Source organism: Zosterops lateralis, assembly GCF_965231275.1.
Source record: "Zosterops lateralis genome assembly, chromosome: 18".
NCBI lineage: Eukaryota > Metazoa > Chordata > Aves > Passeriformes > Zosteropidae > Zosterops > Zosterops lateralis.
Window position 1 is genome coordinate 1,185,715 of NC_139778.1, and position 17,945 is coordinate 1,203,659.

A 17,945-nucleotide genomic window follows, 5' to 3' on the forward strand; every position below is an offset into this window, starting at 1 on the left:
AAAAAAAAAAGAAGCTTTGATTTTGTCAGCATCCTTGTACCTGCAGGTTAAAACACCTGGGGAAAGAACAGTAAAGATAATTTTGTTAGTATTTTCCAAATACCAAGTCATCACAAAATTCTATGCAAGCTTAACATGCAGCAGTCAGAGCTGCTTCCAGTCTAAACAAGTTCAGCCTCCCCTCATTTTGTCAATCAACTCTATTACCATCAGGGCTACAAGTTTTTCCAGTTTCCCAAGACATTTAAGTGTACAGTAAAACCATATCTGCACAGAGACTGTGCTTCAAACTTCAGTAATTCACATAACAGGAATTTGAAATGATGCAGATTTGTGTGGTTCACAATATTCCAGAACAGGATCAAGCCAAGCCTGCAGCTGTTTACCAGCATTGCTGAGTTTGATTTAAATATAATTTCACACAGGGCTAAGAAATTCTTCTTGCCATCCATAAAGAAGTGGAGGCAGCAAAATGAAAATTCTGAGGCTCCTCAAGCCAACACTGTGAACAGTTCTAGTGCTATTTTCACCTCAGTTACTGGTTCATTTTCTCCTGGATCTTCTTTCAGAAGGATGAATAATGTTTCAGCCTAAAGAAAAGAAATTGAGAGATTTAAAACTTCCCAGTAATGTGTTGAGGGGACAACACAAAGAAATAACAGCTGTTCAGCAGTAAAAGATAGCAAACCACCATCTGCTAGAATTACTTAAGTACCATTAAAATATGCAATTCAAGTTAAAATAAAGGACAAATCACAAGATTTAGTCATATTTAGGAATATTTCTAGAAATTTCTCCTGTCCGTCTTAGTAAATCACTAAAATCTCATCTTAAAATTAAGCAGTTTTTTAAGCACCATGAAGTTGTGAGTTGAAAAAAATTATTTCTGCTTAGAGTTAGCATTGCTCCTCACCCCTGAGCACACCAGCAGGGGAGGAAAACAAAAAAAAAAGTATGGAAATGGTGTATTGCATAATCAGACAAACAACAAGGGCTGTTCTCCAGCAGGGAAAGCCAACTCCACACTCAAGTAACTCATGGGGTGAAATTCAGATCAGGAGTCACTTATCACTTCCTACAGAACACAAACGTGTTATCTGGGATTAATGGACCTAACTTAGTACCTACCTAAATAACAAAGCTTTGCCTTTGTTATTTGCTACAGAGAAATATCCACTTCCGGGAGAGAAGTCCATAGATTGAGTAAGATAAATCTGTTTTCTTCTGAACACTGGGAAGTTTGAGAATACAGTATATGAAGGAAGGTGCACCTATTGAGAAATAGGGCAGAATTTAAAGTTAAGAAAAACCCACTAAAAATAAAATACAAATCTGTAAATCCAGAGTGTCTTGGCCATGTCCTGATCTGGTTGGTGGTCCAGCACCTTTTGCAGTATTTGTACCTCTTCATATCAGTTTTATTATGTCACCAGCAGTATTTTTAGCAAGATCTAAAAGAAATATTGCAATAAAGAAGCAGAACATACCAATTTGACAGCCTCGTCAGCATCACGGGAAGCCACTGCCAAAATCTCTGTGGTGGGATTAAAGGTCACACAGGTGGCAGAAGTGACAAGATTCATTATGGCTTTAACTGGTTTAGGATGGTTTTCTTTGAGGCAGACATCAGTAGTGTATAAATTTACAACTCCAGAAGATGAGCTAAAGAACAAAATGAACAAAGAGTATACTGAAAAGTGACATTTCAGTACATATTGCCTTGTTAACTATAGCCACTACTCACCTGAAAATGTAATTTCCAATTATTTACTGAAGTTTGTAATAATATTTTGTTTGGAGCTTGATTTTCCTTTGGAGTTTGTAACAATTTTTAGTGGAGGCGTTTAGGTTGGTTTGTATTTTCTTTTAACTTATTATATAAGTATTTAATATAAGTTATTTATTGTTACCTTATTATTATTATTATTATTATTATTATTATTATTATTTCAACTGTGGAAAACCTTGATGAACCCATCTCTTCCCAGGATGAATTCAAAGCAAGGAGAGCAAAGTATCAAAAATATTCTGAAATAATTCAAGTTTTTTATTGTGGGTTTTTCTTTTTATAACTGTAGCATAAGCTCACTTTAAAATCCTCTTCTACAGTGAACTAGGAAAATATATGTTGTACTCCTGTATTTATTTGCTATTCTCATTTAAAATAATGCAGACACTGCCTGAAACTGCATCTCAATAAATTTGGAGAAAATTTCTGCTTGTGGCCTTGAGTTGAGGCCCCTTTTGAAACTGTTTTAGGTGGACTATGGTATTTTATATTTACACAGAAAAAAGTAAATTATTATAATAAAACAGGTAATATTCATTTATTCTTGTCTACTCTAAGCTTATTAGAGCCAAAACATGTTCCTACATTCTCACAGCCACCCTGAAGTTCACTGAAGAGCTTCAAAATGAGAACAGAAGAAGCTGTTGAAGTTCAGTCACTTACCCACATGCCACATATTGGTTATTTTTTGAAACAGCAATGCATTTTCCTTCCAAAGAACCTTCATCTTCAAATTTGTGTAGACACTTTCTATTTCTCACATCCCAAATGAAAACTTCACCTTCCTCTGGTTGCAGAATGAAGGATATTAGAGAAAACACACGTACATATCACTTCGTTGGTCCATTTTGTTAAAATAAATTTAATTAGATGACAACTAGAAGTTCATTGACAACTATCAAATATAGAGTATTTTAAAAAATCCCCAACAATTAAAGGCATACTAAAATAGTTAATTCCATTCTTTAATGATTGATCACTTGGATGTATTTTTAGGGGAGATACTAACATAAATTTTTAAAATTATTTTTCTAAAACAATAAGTGACTTCTAAGAACTCATTCAATTTAAATGGAATTATGATTAGAGCTGGTGGAATACTCACTTGAATAGCTGTATATTTTACTGCTGTCTGGGGTGAAAGCAGAGGCAGTGCACCTTCCATTCACCTTCATAGTGCTGATCAGTTCTTTTGTCTGTAGGATGAAGAACAATGCTGACAAGAGATTCTACTAAAAATCTACAGAAAAGTTGTTTCCTGTCCCACAAAAATCTTAAGTTGGCTACCCTGACCTTCAGAGAACAACATTTTCAGTGCCTGCAGAGCAGAGCACAAGCTCCTGAGTCCAACTGCAGCTGGATCAACAAACACTTGTCTGCTCTCACTGAAGGGCCTGAGTTATACAAAACTGAACTTTCTCCTTTAAAAGTATCTTCCCCTGTGAAAGTTTAAAACACATCCACCTGCCATCATAAGGCATTTTAAAATTCAGCTGCAAGATTGCTCTGTGCGTTATGAATCAGTGTTTGGCATGATTCATGAACAGGGCAGAGCAGCATGCACTAGCATGACTCCCAAAAAAGCAGTCCTGCATCTCTGGCACCCCCAGGTTCCTGTTCCTATGCTGTTTCCATTCCTTTTGCCAGCACAGGACTTGTGCAAGAAGCTGAAATACAGAACTGACACAGGATTTCTTCTCAGTGGAGCTGCCCTGAGCTCCACCAGCCTCATGGAGCTGTGGAATAAAGTCTCAGAGAGTCCAAAATAATTCCCTGCAGCTGCAGTGGGTTGATTCAGCAGCACATTTTTGAGGGTTGTCACAATATGTGTCATACCTTGGCTTCAGCTGAAAGTTAGATTGCCTTGCAGATGAGATAAAAGCAGATTCAAAAGGGAAAAGGCACCAAAAAAGTGAAGCTACATGAACCGTGCAGAGAAAGTACCTTCGTGGACAGCAAATGAAGGTAACCCGAAGTTCCAATTAGCAGCATAAATGATCCATCTGGAGAGAGCTCAAAGTTTCTCAGAAATTTCTCCTCCACACCTTTAAAAAGAGATTTGAAACTTGAAATTGGTGTAATTTATTTTTTGGCCTCAACGTTTAGAGGTAGGATGAATATGACTAAGACCTGACTCCACTTCAGCTTTTCATTTCTGCAATATGCTGTCACAGAGAAGCTGAACTCAACCTTGCTCATGTGTGATAATTAATATGCCAGACAAATTAACACTAAAAGTACTTTATTTCCTTGAACACGAGTTAAAAAATACAACCCCCAACAACCCACAGCACTTCCTTTTAAAGCAAATTTATGTGCCACCTCACAGTTTCAAATGTGCCCAGGCATTCAGAGCTGGAAAACTTACCTCGTACTTTTGGGATAGGGATGATGCTCCCAGCCATCATGTCATACACAAAGAACATGCTGTGATGAGTGCCAGTGGCTATAACTTGTTCTCCATCCACACTGAAACGAGCTTTATAAATTGGAAAATTCTCTAAATAGATGCTCTGTATTTTTGAGTTCCTTATACCGTCCACCTTCAAAAAAAGAAAGTGACAAACCAAGTTGTCATATTGAGGAATGTATCAAATACTTTTACAGAGAAAAATCATATCAACTTCTCAGCTGAGACTTAAGTAGTAAGAGGTACATCACTGTGAAGCTTTAAACTCTTCCTCTCTCCTACAAATGATCTGGTTTTTAGCTCCTTCACTACCTGCCTTTCTGACAGACCTCACACCTCTTGTCCTTCCTCATCTCGCCGATGCTTGGTTGAAATAATCACTTCTATTGTGCTTTTTCTAAATGGAAACATCTGCTTTGATTTGGGTTTTCTTTCAGCTCTGTGGGAATATCACGTTTCACTTGTATCTGATTATTTCATTGATACATGGGTCATGCTAAAAGTTCCTAAATAAAATTAAGATCTTTAGTTTTCAGAGGAGCAGGGCAGTGTCTAAGGATGAACATCTTCTTCCTGCAGCACAGCCTCTCCATCCCCAACATGATTTCACAGGAATTTTACAGTCTCAAAGCAAAGTGGGCTGCTCCCCCCACTACAGGCTCTCCAAACAACTAAGGAACAAAAAACTTTGTTAGGGCCCATCACTGCAAACCTTCAAACCAAACATTTTTAAACACAAATCTTCAGCTAAAAACTCTGAGGCAAAAAGTTTGCCAGTACTCTGAATGGGCTTGGTGTGAAGCCACAGGTGGAAATTCCTTCCAAGGTGCCTTTAAGCAAGAAATTTCCATCGTAACCACAGACATTACATTCAGCGTGCAGAGGAAAAGAGAAAACAAAGTCTACCACTCCAGGCTACTTCATGTATACTCAAAAAAAAAAAAAAAGGTTTTGCGTTAGTGACCATTAGCAGAGCACAAAGTGAAATTCTTCACCTGGAAGAGGGACACAGAGCGATCGTGCCCAGCTGTCATCACCACTTGGGCTGAAGGATGAAACTGCACCGTCACCAGTTTTCCATTGGCAAAACGTTCCTGATTTGCAGGAATGCAGGTGCTCATCTACAACACAATCAGACAGTTTAAAAAACCCTCAACAATCACTTCTACTGAACAAAAAACCAATTACTCTTTATGCTACAAGACCTCAAGCCCTGTGATGAAGTTTTGGGCAGCATGAGGTGAGCAGAGCACACAGAGCCTGTTCAGGGAGTTTCTCTAATGCAAACACAGGCTGAATTCACTTTCTACTTGCTTTAAAACTGAGTGTAAAACCAGCTGCATTCTGACTCATTTCAGATAGCTGTAGAAATGAGAAACACCAATTTAAGGCTGTTTTCTTAAAGATCATTTCAGTAGCTCCAAAGTTGGGGGAGAATTCCATCCTCCCTCTGCAGAAATTAAATTCCTACTACGAGATGCTATTTTAGAGTGCAGAAAATTCTTATGTCAAACAATCCACCCCAGTTTATTGTTTCATGCTTCCACATGAACTGTTCCATTTGCTTGCCCTCTAGAGCTTCTAATCACAGAAACAAATTCACAGAATCACTAATTTTATACACAACAAGAGCCAAAGTGTGCACTCAAGTCCAACAGAAGTGAAAAGATAAGGTTTGTCTTTACCTTTAAAATCCCTCTTGGCAGAGACTCTGAGCTGGTTATGAAATTGCCAGTCCTGCACAGCAGATCATCTTCTTCATCACTGTCACCTCATTAAACCAAAGCACATGGAAACAGCTAATTGCACAAAAATCAACACCTTCCTCACTGAAATGAATTAAATTAAAGCACACTGAAGGAATAAAGCTGACATATCCAGCATATTATCACACTACTGAATCTGAGAAAACAAAAGTACGATGCAAAAGTAATTATCTTCTAGCAAGCTGAATAGGGAATCACAGAAACACTTATCAGAATAGTATTGGACATATTTACTATCACTCAAAGTCCTTTTGGATTTCTTCCTGTGTTCTAGATCAGCCCAGGCAGGAACTCCTCCCATGGCTTGCTGAAACCTTACAAGAAAAAAAGACAAGAAAAAAATCACAACTTTTGTGAGACAGTAATTTTCATTCTATGTATTAAGTACTTAGAAGAGGCACAGTCAGAACTTTGCAGGATTACTTGAACTTAAAACACAATTCAAGTATTTTTGTTTTTAAATTAAGATTTCACTGTTTCTTGCATAACTCCTTAGAAGGCAAATTAGTTTGGGCACTTTGATACAAGCATTAAACAAATCAGTCAAGACAATGCTAATGCAGGTTTTATTTACTATTCTTAGTATTATTTATGATTTAAAAACACTGTAAATACTGCAGGAAGCACTGGCTTTGAAGAGGCCACATTGGATAAAAAAGAAAGTGGCTTTGAATGTCACATAAATGTATTTTAGCTCACAAAATTGTTGGGTTTCATCTCCACCTTGGAGATGAATGATCCCATCTCAATATAGTCACCCACAAAAAAATCAGTGAAACTTACTGTTCCTCAAGCCTTTTCTTTAGTTTTTTCTTAGTAAGCGTTGTCTCGGTGTCACTTTTCATGAAATCTTTCCTGTACTTATGGGTCATATCAACACTGGAGGGGAAAAACACACAGAACACAAACACCGTTCAAACCAAGGCGCTCCCAAGTGTGATCCACAATTCCCATCACTCAGCCTCAACTTACTTTTCCTCAGCTTCATCATCCTCATCCACCCACGCCGGCTTTTTGGGCAGTAAGTTACCCTTCGCTTCATCTTCCACCCCCGAATCGCTGGACTCCTCCTGGAGGCCTTTCCCGTCCACGGCAGTGACCTGAAAACAACGGAAGGTGCGGAGTGACCGGGAGCACGGCTGGGAGCCCAGGGAACGCAGCGAGCACCGAGTCCAGCCCGGGATGTGCCGTACCCGTCGGGGCCCTGCCAGGCGCCTCAGCAGCTCATCCTCCTCCACGTTGAGGCTGTCGCCGAACACCAGCTCCTCCAGCTCCCTCTCGGCGCCCGAGGCGCAGCTCAGCGCCTTCAGGTGGCGGGCGCGCCGCGCCGCCTCGGTGGCCGCCGCCGCCTGATTCCCCCCGGCCAGGAGCCGCTTCGCCGCCCGCTTGGGTCCCGTCACCTTGGTCCCTTTAGATATTTTCTTCGCCGCCTTCATTGTGGTCGCTGTCCCCGCTTTTCCCGCCGCCGGCTCCCGCCGCGCCGCCGAGCCCCTCATGGCGCCCCAGACCCGGAACCGGAACCGGAACACGCCCCCCCGCCCCGCGATTGGTTGGCGCTGTCGCCCCGCCCCCTCCCCGTGCGTGAAACCCCGCCCCCGGCGTGACCACGTGACTCCTTTCTTCGCCTCCCTTTGCCCCCCGCGCCCCCGCCCAGCCCGAGTCCCACGTGATGCGGCCATTCCATTGCGGGCCCGCGGGGGGATGCCCTGAGCCGTGAGGCGACTCGCGTCCCTCACCAGCCGCTCATCGGCCTCTCACGGGGACATCCCGTGCGCACCGCCACTCTCTGGCGGATACAGCTGCTCTTATCCTCCGCTGTGCCCGCCTTGGCGGGGAGCGCCCACCCCCGGTACCGAATGGTTTCGCCCAGAGCGGGGTTGGGGGGGGTGATATGGCAGTGGGGCCGCCCCGCGCAGCCCGAGCCCGGCGGGGGCGTGTCCGCGCATGCGCAGTTGCCCGCTCGTGTTGTTGATGTCCCGGCGGCCGCGGTCGGTCCCGGACGGTCCCCGGCGCTCGGAGCGGCTGAACCGCCCGGGCCGCCCCCGCCCCGCCGGCCCCGGCCCCGACCGCGGGCACCCGCAGCGCCCGAGCCCCTGGGGCCAGCGCGCAGAGGCAGCAGGCGGCTCCTGCCCATGAGGGCCTGATGGAAAACACAAAGGAGCTGGTGAGTACCGGAGCCCGCGGGAGGCGCGGCCCCGCGGAAGCCCCAGCCCCTGAGGGGGGAAGCGGCGCGGGCTGAGCCGTGGGGTGCGGGAGGGGGCCGGGGACACCCCCGGGTGCTGCGGGGGCCGTGCCCGCCCTGGGCGGGGTCTCCGGGGGCAGGCCCGGCGCTGCCGCTGCCGGCGGAGGGTCCCGGGGGGGCGGCAGGCCCGGACCCCTTTGTTCCGGCCTCCCCTGCGGCCTCGGGTTTTGTTCCTTCCCCTCTTTCCTGCCGCCTCGGAGAAAAGTTTCAGCTTCACCCCCTGCTCCACTCTAGTGCCGGCTTTCACCAACTTCCTCCTGTAGTTGTAGCCTTTTAAAGTTCAGTTTTTCAGCGTGGCTCGTGTTTAGTGCCGGAGTGTTTTCTTCGCAAGTTTTGGATTCTTTGCGGCCACTTCCCCCCTCCCGTGCAAGTTTTATGACTTCTGATATTGTGACTTTGGTCTCTCTGGAAGAAGCACTAAACTCGGGAAACGAGTTTCACTTTCAGGCTGTTGCTGGAAATATTTAAAAGTGTAACCATTTCTGCCCGGCGTGGCTTTGAAAATTAAAAATCCTGCTACAAAGCGCATGTTGATGGTGGTAAAAATTCTGTGTGTGAAAAGCAATTTATTTTAAAATGTGGCTGGCAGCTGTTGCTATTTTTCAAATCTAAACCTAGTCAAAACTGAAAGCTGCAGGGCAATCTTTTCTATTTTGAATTAAAAATATTTTGCAGGTTTGAGGACCTGCATTTACCTATTTATTGTATTCAACAGATTGATTTGGGCTTAAAAGGAGTGGAATAACGCTATGAGAGTCTAATCTGGAGCCCTTAATGGGAACTAAAACAATATATTCCCCTAAGAAGGCAACAGAACTTGGCAGGTCAATTGTCTTTATTTATTCCTTCAGCCTTGGCATCATGGGCTGTAAGAAACTCTGCAGAGGGATTTTGTCTCCCAGGAATAGTTTAGATGTTGTTCTTGAGAATATGTGGGTTTGTGCACATGCAGAAAGATCAAAAACTGGAAATAAGAATTCCTTTCATTGTTCCTCAAAGAGAGAGGTGCCTCTGGCAGCAGTGATAACATGCACAAAAGTTGCCTCTCCTTGGGTTTCATTTCTCTTACCTTCTAAAATCTGATTTAATTTTGCAAGGCTTTTCTTACCTTCTGCCAACCACTACTGCATTTCTTCATTTCTCAGGTAAGTTGGTACGCTCTGAGCACGTGGAATGAATTCAGGTGTTGAAGACTTGGGGTTTTGGGTTGGTGGTGGTTTGGGGGTTCTTTATGTGTAAATTTGTTATTTTATTTGGGATTTTTGTTTGTTTGTTTTAGTGATAACACAGTGTTTAAAGTGAAATATTTGCCTCTTCCAGATACTCCTGTAAGGGCTTTGTAGAAACGTAATGGAGTTTGTAACAGATTTTTTTAGTTTTATCAAAACTCAGATATTTCACGTATTAATCATCACACCCTCCCCTCCAAAATTTCCTGCTAATGTGATATATTTTTTTATGAAAGAGTCTCCCCTCTTGTGTGAAACCCCCTGGGGAAGAGGCTATGGACAAAACCATTGGCAAACAGCAGAAACTGGCTTCAGACAAAATGCTGTCATACATAGCAAATGAAGAGACAGGAAAAAACATTTCTGTAATTTTCCAGCAGAGATTTTACTTATAATAAGAGTGGAAGGCACATTTCCAGATAGAGGTGAGTTGTTTATATAAAAAAAGTAAGTTTGGTTGGTTCTGATTTCCAAGAATCCCAAGATGTTTAGCTTTGGGGTTTTTTTTTTGTTTGTTTTTAATGAAAGCTGAAAATGTGTTTTCTTGAAATTGGTACCATGTTTGAATTTTCTTTTTTGGTCATGTTTTGAGGCACAATTAGGCTTCCATTCCACAGGGACAAGCTACTATTCTACTGTAAATTATTTTGGCCAACTTGCATTCAGAAGAGTTGTAATAAATTGATTCTGTTGTAGTGTTTCCTTAACATCCAGAGCTGAAACTAAGTTTGTAGTGTAAACCATCAGTGAATTTTTGAAAACAAAACCTGTGCATCAAATTTAAGCCTAACTTGGAAATACCTTTGGATCCATTAAGGATATGTGATTAAAGTAAATCTGTTTTATGACAGAGCCTTGGCTTGAAGGTTTTGGTGATCTCATTGTTGGCCTCAGGTCCCACCTGTCCATAGTTCTGTCCTGTTTGGAGGGCTTGGAGCTGGATATAGGAAATTAATGCCTCTGTTCAAGTGCTGCTGTCCCTTTGCTGAGCTCCAGCTCTTGTGCTCCAAGCTCCAAATTGCTGCCATTCTGAATTAAAGCCCCAGATTGAATTCAAGAGTAACAACAACCATTTGGAGTGGTTTGAAACCTTTCTGGGGCTGTTTTGGATCATCCTCCTGTGGCCAGCTGCGCTTACCTGGGAGCGAGAGGTTTGGTTACATAATAATGAAGTGTTTTCCTTCCAAGTTTTTACCTTCAAAACTCTTTTGCATAAATTTTGTCAGTGTTTGAGCATAGTCTTTGTTGAGATACTGAAGCCATTCATGAGTAAATGTTTGATGCCCAAATAACATGAAATGGTTTTTGGTTTTGCCATGGATTGCTCACCCTTTGTGCCCACTTTTTTGTGTTATAAGAGTGGATACTACACTCAAAGAATTTTTGCTATAATGTGTTGATCAAATTCAATGTATATATATGTGTGTGTGTATAAAAATGTATGTTAAGAGTGAGAAACTGGTTATTTTCTTACTTGTTTAGAGTTGTCTTCCTGCTCTCAGGGAAACCAGTTTCCTTAACTGTATTATTTTTCATTCTATTTGCCTTATGTAATGCTTAATTAAGAGTATTTATTAAAAATAGTCTGTCAAGTATTCACAGGGAGGAGGGGGAAGAACAGGAAAATGGGAAGTTGGGCAGAATAAGAAAGCAGTTCTTTAGAGTTCCTTTCTCCACCCATCCCTTCAATAAAGAAAAGTATGCAAGAAACCCCCCGAGCAAATAGTATGGGGTAATTTGCCAGAGCTACATTTCACAGTGCTCTGACTGAAAACCTCTGATGAGGAACCAGTAATCTTATTAGGAAAATAAGCCTGAAAGTTTGTCTTGTTCTTTTATTTGTATATTATTTCTACCTGATGTACAGAGAGACTCTATTAGTGGAGCAGTCACTGAAGCTGCTGCTCTTTTGGCATTAACCAGCTGCAAGGTTCTGTTTTACAGCAAACCAGGCTCCTGCTCCAAGCGGTTTCTGTGGATAGACAGGAGGCTATTCCCAGTTTTGTTAGAAATCAAACACTCATTGGGTTGTGTTTTGAGGAAAAGACCATCTCCTCAGCGTGAATTTTGGTGCTAAGTCCAGCTTTGAAGAGTAGGAAACTGGTTTGATGTTGATTTGAGGAATGGGGGATATTTTTGCACGCCTGTTTTTGAATCCAAGCCCTGCAGCTGCTCTGGGGAGATGCTGGTTTGGACACACAAGGTGTTGCTGTCATTTGTGGAGCCTAAAAAGACTCATCAAGAGTTTCTTGTCCTTCACATGCCTAGGAATGATTTCCAACATTGCTTGTTCCATCACCTCACCAGGGATGGGATGGGGCTCTTTGACATGTCCTTTCCTGGCTTCTCTTTTGGCTTTTCTGAAGACAGGAGGGTTAACAACAAAGGGACAGAGAATGTGAGCATAAAGTCTATGGTTCCAACTTCTGGTATCTCTTCTGAAGCTCACCGATAATGTATTAAAGCCACCAGCACTTCAGGAGCTGTTGATGAGATGGTTGAGAGCTTCTGGAAGAAGATTGAGGCCCTAGAAAATCAGAAAGGGGGAAATTTTGTACTTAATTTTCAAAAGAAAAAGGTGGAACCAATTAGCAAGAACTCAGCAGGAACTGGAAGGCTGCTGCTGTACCAAAGCCCCTGCTTTATCTTGTTTATAATTATTTTTTGAGGTGTATATTGTCCTTTTTGTCAGGATCCATCTTTGACCTTTGAATTCAGAGCAGTGCTCCAACTTTTCACTTCCAGGTGTTAGAGCTCCTTTTCTTTTGTTCTTCTGAATTCTGCAGGAAGGGTTGTCAAATTTTCCTTACGTTCACTTATTTCTACAAATGCTGTGTTTCAACATGGGTTGAAAAGAACCTCTGTGGGTGCTTATTATCAAAATAGAAGTGCTTTTGTGTACATTTGAGAACATTTTGAGTAGTTTCCCCAATTGCAATCCAGGTAATAACTGCAAGTTAACATTAAGAATGTCCTGCATAAATTATCTGGCAAACGTGGTCATCTTCTGGCAAAAGCTGGGATACGGATGTTTTATAAAATCTACAGTATTATTTTAAAATTGTAAGCAAAGCAGCTGATTTGAATTGCAGATTTGATGTTCAGTAATTTTTGAGTTGGAACAATTTGACTGAATATTAAGTAAATGAAAAGGTGGTGCATGAGATTTGTTTTGACAGTGTAGTTAAACTCAAAAATTTGATGATTGCTGCTTTTGAAATGTCCATAAAACCCTCCAAGCCTCATAATGCTCTTGGTATTATTACCAGGAATGGTTCAGATGGAATCACACTTTATATCTTAGCAAAGAACTTAAATACTGTGAGAAATTAAGGAGCTCCTGAAATCTTGAAGAAGATGACTAGTTTTCATCTGCTCTGAAAATTCCTGACAGTGTTGGCAGGACATTGTATCCATGGCAACGTTGTGCTCAGCTTCAGCCTTAAGCTGCACACGTGTGCACTCACAAAAAAATCCACTGGTCGTGTGTGTTGGTGGCAGATGGGACAAGTGACACAGGATAGGTGACAGGGCTGGCCTTTGTCTGCCAGGGCTCACTGTTTCCTCTAACAATCCCACAATTCCTGATTGCTGCTTTCAGGACCTTGTGAAAGTTGTCAGGTTGTGCCTAAATTTGAATTGATTTAATATAATTTTAATTTTTTTTTTTTGGCTGAGGAGTATAGTCGTAATTAACATTACACTGATTTATTTTGTTCTTTTGTTTCAGAATCACTGTAAGTGTGTTAAAAGTGTTTGCCTTATTGCATAACCTTTGGTGCTTACTGGGTTTTTGGGGAATTTTTTTTTTTTTTAATAATTGCATACTAGGATTGGGTCAGTGTGGAAATCAGTTTTCCCTTGTATCTATTAAGAAATTCTTCCATAATAGGATTTATTGAGATTGCAAAGGAGAATATAATGTAATAAAGGGATAGCATGGCAGAAAAATGCTCAGATGAGATCTAACCATAAAGATGTTCAGGCATATTCTCTAGGAAAGGGCTCTAGGCAATTGTGATGAAATCTTGAAGCTATGAATCCAAATGCAATTTAATAAGGAAAAGCCCAATCGCATTACTTTTTTTGTCTACACTGACTTTTAAATAAAAATTTAGCTCTTGAAAAAAGGAAGTTGAGCCAAAGGCTTTTTTAATTTTTCTTGTTTTCTTGCCTGTACTTCATTTCCCTAACTTGTATTTTTATTGTAGAATTTCTTGGGTTTTGTTTTTATTTGTTATTCCCTCTCAAACTTGATAGATATTGTTTAAGATTATGGAAATAATATGAAACATAAAATATTTTTTTTAGCTTAATGAGGGCAGCTCACATGGGAGGAGCCTTGTTTCAATAGAGCTGTGCAGGATATTAATGAAGTGAAAATTGTCACTTGTATCAAAATGCATGTGGTGGATGTGCCTTAGAAAAAGTACATCAGTTAATCTCCTGCTTCTTTAATGTCTTTGCTGGAAATCGCTTACTGTCAAAATTGTGTGGTTTTATCCTACTTCAGATTTTTTTTTTTGATTCTAGAAAAACAATTATGTAACAAGTTTTTTTGTGTATGACAGTGGCAAATTAGTCACCTTTCTCTCTTTCAGCATTTGTACAGACCCTATTGCCATAGTAACTGAGCTGTTAGAATGGTTAATGTATTAATGCTCAGAACAGCCCTGGGAGCTGGAGAGGTGTTCCTGCTCCACACAGGACTCACAGTGATTTATGGAGAACCACAAGCCAATGAGAGCACAGAGCCTCTCGTTCCTGTTCCTGTGCTAGAAATGCCCTCTGGATTGAACTGTCTTTTCTCTGCCCAGCTTTCTGAAATGAATGAATTTTAGTGGAATTGGCTGCAGCCATCTGGAATAGGCTCATTTGCATATAAGATCAGTGTGGCTGTCAGTGTTCAGCACGTCAGGCTTAATGAACTCTAAAGATACCAAGGAAATTAAATGTATGGATGGCTCCTGTGTATTCTCAGTGCATCATGAGATATATTTTTTTTTTCTTCCTGTACATCACAACACCAAAAATTGGCCACTTTTGATTATACAATGCTCGTGTAATTAGCAATACATGGCTCATATCTGTGCTGCTACAGCAGTGCCTTAAAACACCTGCTTTTGAAGATTGACCTATGAAACTTTTTTAAGCTTGACTTTGAAATCTTTGCATTCAGAACATTCTGCTATTCTTTGGCGTTTTTTTGTTGTTGTTTGGTTTTGTTTAATTTTTAGACAGAACATAGTTCCCGAGTGGAAAGGAAACGCCGAGACTCGTTCGGGATGTTTGACGGTTATGATAGTTGTAGTGAGGACACCAGCAGCAGCTCCAGCTCAGATGAAAGTGAGGAGGAGGTTGCTCCTTTGCCATCCAGTCTCCCAATTATCAAGAACAATGGGCAAGTTTATACTTACCCAGATGGCAAATCTGGCATGGGTGAGTATGTGTTGTGTGAGTGCAAGGAGTTGATATTGGGGGGTTTTAGCCTGTGCTGGGTTCTGAGGGTCCCATCCCAAAGGTTGGGTCCAACTGAAAAGGGACCAAAGCAGCTAAAGGATTTGGGTTAGTTGGTTTTGGGAGGGGGAATTGTTTGGGTGCTGCTAAACAGAAATAAGAGAGGGTTTGAAGCTTGCTAACAGGGAAGAAATAGTATGGGAACATCTGCCCTCCTGTCAGATGTGTTGTCTCTGCACTTGCATGTGTGTATTCTCATGTTTTATTCTTGGAGCTTTGAGGACAATGTCAGTGTGTTCTATCTATGCCAGGACATACCTTCTCTCTGCCCTTTATGTTGCATATACAGTATTTTTAAATATATTTCTTGCTATACTAGAGAAACTTCATTACTGCTACTGTATAAAACCTGTTAGTGTGTACCAGCTGTGAGCTGGAGGATACTAGGAAAACAAATTTAAAAGGGAAGATTTTTTTTGTTATCGGGGAAAAATATTTTATATGAAATCCTAGTGATTCGTGTAGAGCTCTGTCTGGGCAGAATTTGGGTATTTTCTCCCTAGCATTAGTTGGTCTCTGAGTCTTACTCATCGTGGAATACACTGTGGGTGATGCTGTCCACCTCTGAAACATGATTCTAGCCAGAAAAAAAACATTGGTGGGCTGGGGTACTTGGGATATATTAATTTATGAATCAAACAAGAGATCTGGTTTTATTTCAGGTTGGAAGTATTCAATATTTAGGGGAAATCAAGATTGGCAGGCCCAGATTCAAAGCAGATGCTTCCTTGAGAACAGTGAAAAATCAAAAATCAGCTTGAGTTGATTTAGCCAGGTCATTCAGTTGCACCAGGGGTGAAATTAATAGGGAGTAGAAAGATGCATTATTTCACAAGTGAACTTGAGGTTCTTGGTGTTTCACTGATATTAGTGGTGGTCTTTTAATTTTTTTTTTCCTGTGCAATTTTCTTTGGGGGTCAAACCCTCAGAAACCGCTTGATGGTACCACCTCCAGGACCTTAATTATATCCTCTTTATTCTGAATTTTTTTACTGCAATTTAAACTACACTCTTAACACTTTGGGATTATTTTTCTCTCCTCTGATTAGCTACCTGTGAGATGTGTGGCATGGTTGGTGTCCGGGACGCTTTTTACTCTAAAACCAAGCGCTTCTGCAGCGTGTCGTGCTCCAGAAGTTACTCCTCCAACTCCAAGAAGGCCAGCATTCTGGCCAGGCTTCAGGTAGCGGTACAGACACTGTTTTCTTTCCATCCTTTCTGTCCTCTGTGGTGCTGAAATTGGGTATTTGTACAAATGGCTGCGTGTTTTAACATCAGTTTCTTGGGTTTGAGGGTTTTCTTTATAGAGTTGCAATATAGGTATATATGCCCATTGACTTAAAATATTAATTAAATAATCATCCAGGCATGGTTGTAGTAGTCAAAAAAAGACAGAGAAATGTCAAGAAATATCATTATACCCCATCTCAAGTTCATTGCAACAAATGCCAAGAAACTGCATTGCTGTAAGTTAGATTAAAAGTTCTTCATTTTGACCTGCTTTTAAGAGATATCTTTTTTTCAGGTAAACAACAGTGAATCTATAATGCTGTTCAAGTTGGGATAGTAGTACAAAAGTCATCTTTTGGACACTCCTTACTACTGGTTTTTATATTTATTTTGTAATACGTGTAGTTGTGTGATAATCTAGTCTCTGTATAGTTCTAATTTTAGTTTAAATCTGCCAAAGATAACTGCAGCCCTGTGGAAATTTCCTGATGGGAATTTAGAAAGATGTTATTTACTTGGGTTGGGTTTTTTTTGTTTGTTTTTTTTTTTTTAGGGTAAGCCTCCAACAAAGAAATCTAAAGTTCTACAAAAACAGCCTTTAGTGGCTAAATTAGCAGCATATGCCCAGTACCAAGCAACTTTACAAAACCAGGCAAAGACAAAAGCAGGTAATAGCATATAAATGGAGCTGAGATAAAAACACTGTAAGATTTGTACCTCATTAGCAGTTTCCTAACTAAAATAACTTTCCCTTAGCAGCTGTCCCTGTGGAAGGTTTCAGCTGGGGTAACTACATCAATAGTAATAGCTTTACAGCAGCTCCTGTTACCTGCTTTAAACATGTGAGTATTTCTCAGTTTGTTTTCCTTCTCTCTGTGTGTATGAGTGAGCCCGTGGTAGTTCTTGAATTTATTTTTCCTAAATATTCATATCCAAATATTTTTCATGATCTGTGAAATATAACTGAGCATGATTACTTTTTTAGATAATTTATTTGTCCTTTGAAACCCTTCTGAACACCATCAGTTACTTTCATCATATATACACTCTCATAAACAAAAAGGAAGGCTCTTACATACTTGAGAATTGGTTTTCTTGTGTTCAAGTCACAAAATTATCTTATGTACTGCACAGTAACAAACCAACCAAGTCAAGCTGTACTGAAAACAATTACAAAAGGCTTTTTAGATTGTCAGGGTTGTTCCATTGTGTTGGACTGATCTTTTTGTTACATATTTAGATTTGGAGTTTTCTTTCTTAATTTTTAGTCAGATTCTCCCTGTCAGTCATGTTACCAGGTAGTCTAGTATGGGGAAAAAAAAAAGGCTGTTTAGAAATCTGAAATTTAGAGTTACTTTTCCTTGTTTTAGACATTCTTTAATGACTGAGGAAATCAGGATTTGGGGAAAATATTTAGCATCACTTGTCTTTAGTATGTTTGTGAAATTCTAGTAATTAGCCATTAAACTGACAATTAAAATATTGTCAGTACTTTCTGTCTCTTACTTACGAGCTTTGGCAGGTGTTACCTCAGTGTATTTTTTAATTTGAGGAGTTAAAAGTGTTTTATATTACAAAATTTTTGTTTTGCTCAAAATTATGTGCTGAAAGTTGTAATCAAAACAAACATTTTGCTTCATGGAAGTTGTCCATGAGACAGAAGAGCTCAGGAATTCCTGCTGAGCCCTCTCCACTCATAAAGCAGTGGGAGTTGAGTGCTCCTGGCAGTTGGCACTTTGTGAATAGTACCCTTTATGCTCAG

The 17,945-nt window shown here is 40.7% G+C and overlaps 2 protein-coding genes across 7 annotated transcripts in view; one reads left to right on the plus strand and one right to left on the minus strand.

Moving 5' to 3' along the window:
- Window positions 1-7,473, minus strand: UTP18 (UTP18 small subunit processome component). The gene is made up of 14 exons (XM_083874344.1): window positions 7,159-7,473; window positions 6,938-7,065; window positions 6,749-6,844; window positions 6,200-6,279; window positions 5,885-5,970; window positions 5,195-5,320; window positions 4,158-4,332; window positions 3,734-3,834; window positions 2,895-2,985; window positions 2,453-2,576; window positions 1,488-1,662; window positions 1,129-1,271; window positions 531-590; window positions 1-56 (listed from the first exon to the last, which is right to left on the minus strand). Exons 1-13 carry the CDS (start codon window positions 7,459-7,461, stop codon window positions 566-568), a joined length of 1,653 nt encoding a protein of 550 aa, XP_083730470.1. The 5' UTR covers window positions 7,462-7,473; the 3' UTR covers window positions 1-56; window positions 531-565.
- A 357-nt stretch (window positions 7,474-7,830) lies between these two features.
- The window catches only part of MBTD1 (mbt domain containing 1), a 29,410-nt gene continuing 19,295 nt past the window's right edge, over window positions 7,831-17,945 (plus strand). The window contains exons 1-6 of one of the 6 annotated variants that reach the window (XM_083874318.1): window positions 7,831-8,129; window positions 9,673-9,861; window positions 14,674-14,875; window positions 16,003-16,142; window positions 16,737-16,851; window positions 16,940-17,025. In XM_083874318.1, coding sequence (XP_083730444.1) covers window positions 14,722-14,875; window positions 16,003-16,142; window positions 16,737-16,851; window positions 16,940-17,025 — 495 coding nt within the window. In that variant the 5' untranslated portion in view covers window positions 7,831-8,129; window positions 9,673-9,861; window positions 14,674-14,721. The remainder of the gene's footprint in view (window positions 8,130-9,672; window positions 9,862-14,673; window positions 14,876-16,002; window positions 16,143-16,736; window positions 16,852-16,939; window positions 17,026-17,945) is intronic. The other 5 variants (XM_083874313.1, XM_083874314.1, XM_083874316.1 and 2 more) reach the window with 5 other exon arrangements.

What these genes read in the sequence shown, in the direction of transcription:
- UTP18 (XM_083874344.1), bottom strand. Translation starts at nt 7,461, where the DNA reads ATGAGGGGCTCGGCGGCGCGGCGGGAGCCGGCGGCGGGAAAAGCGGGG. An exon ending in GATGATGAAGCTGAGGAAAA is followed by an intron (nt 6,845 to 6,937) that starts GTAAGTTGAGGC and finishes TTTCCCCTCCAG; the next exon opens with TGTTGATATGACCCATAAGT. An exon ending in CCCTATCCCAAAAGTACGAG is followed by an intron (nt 3,835 to 4,157) that starts GTAAGTTTTCCA and finishes CTCTTTTTAAAG; the next exon opens with GTGTGGAGGAGAAATTTCTG.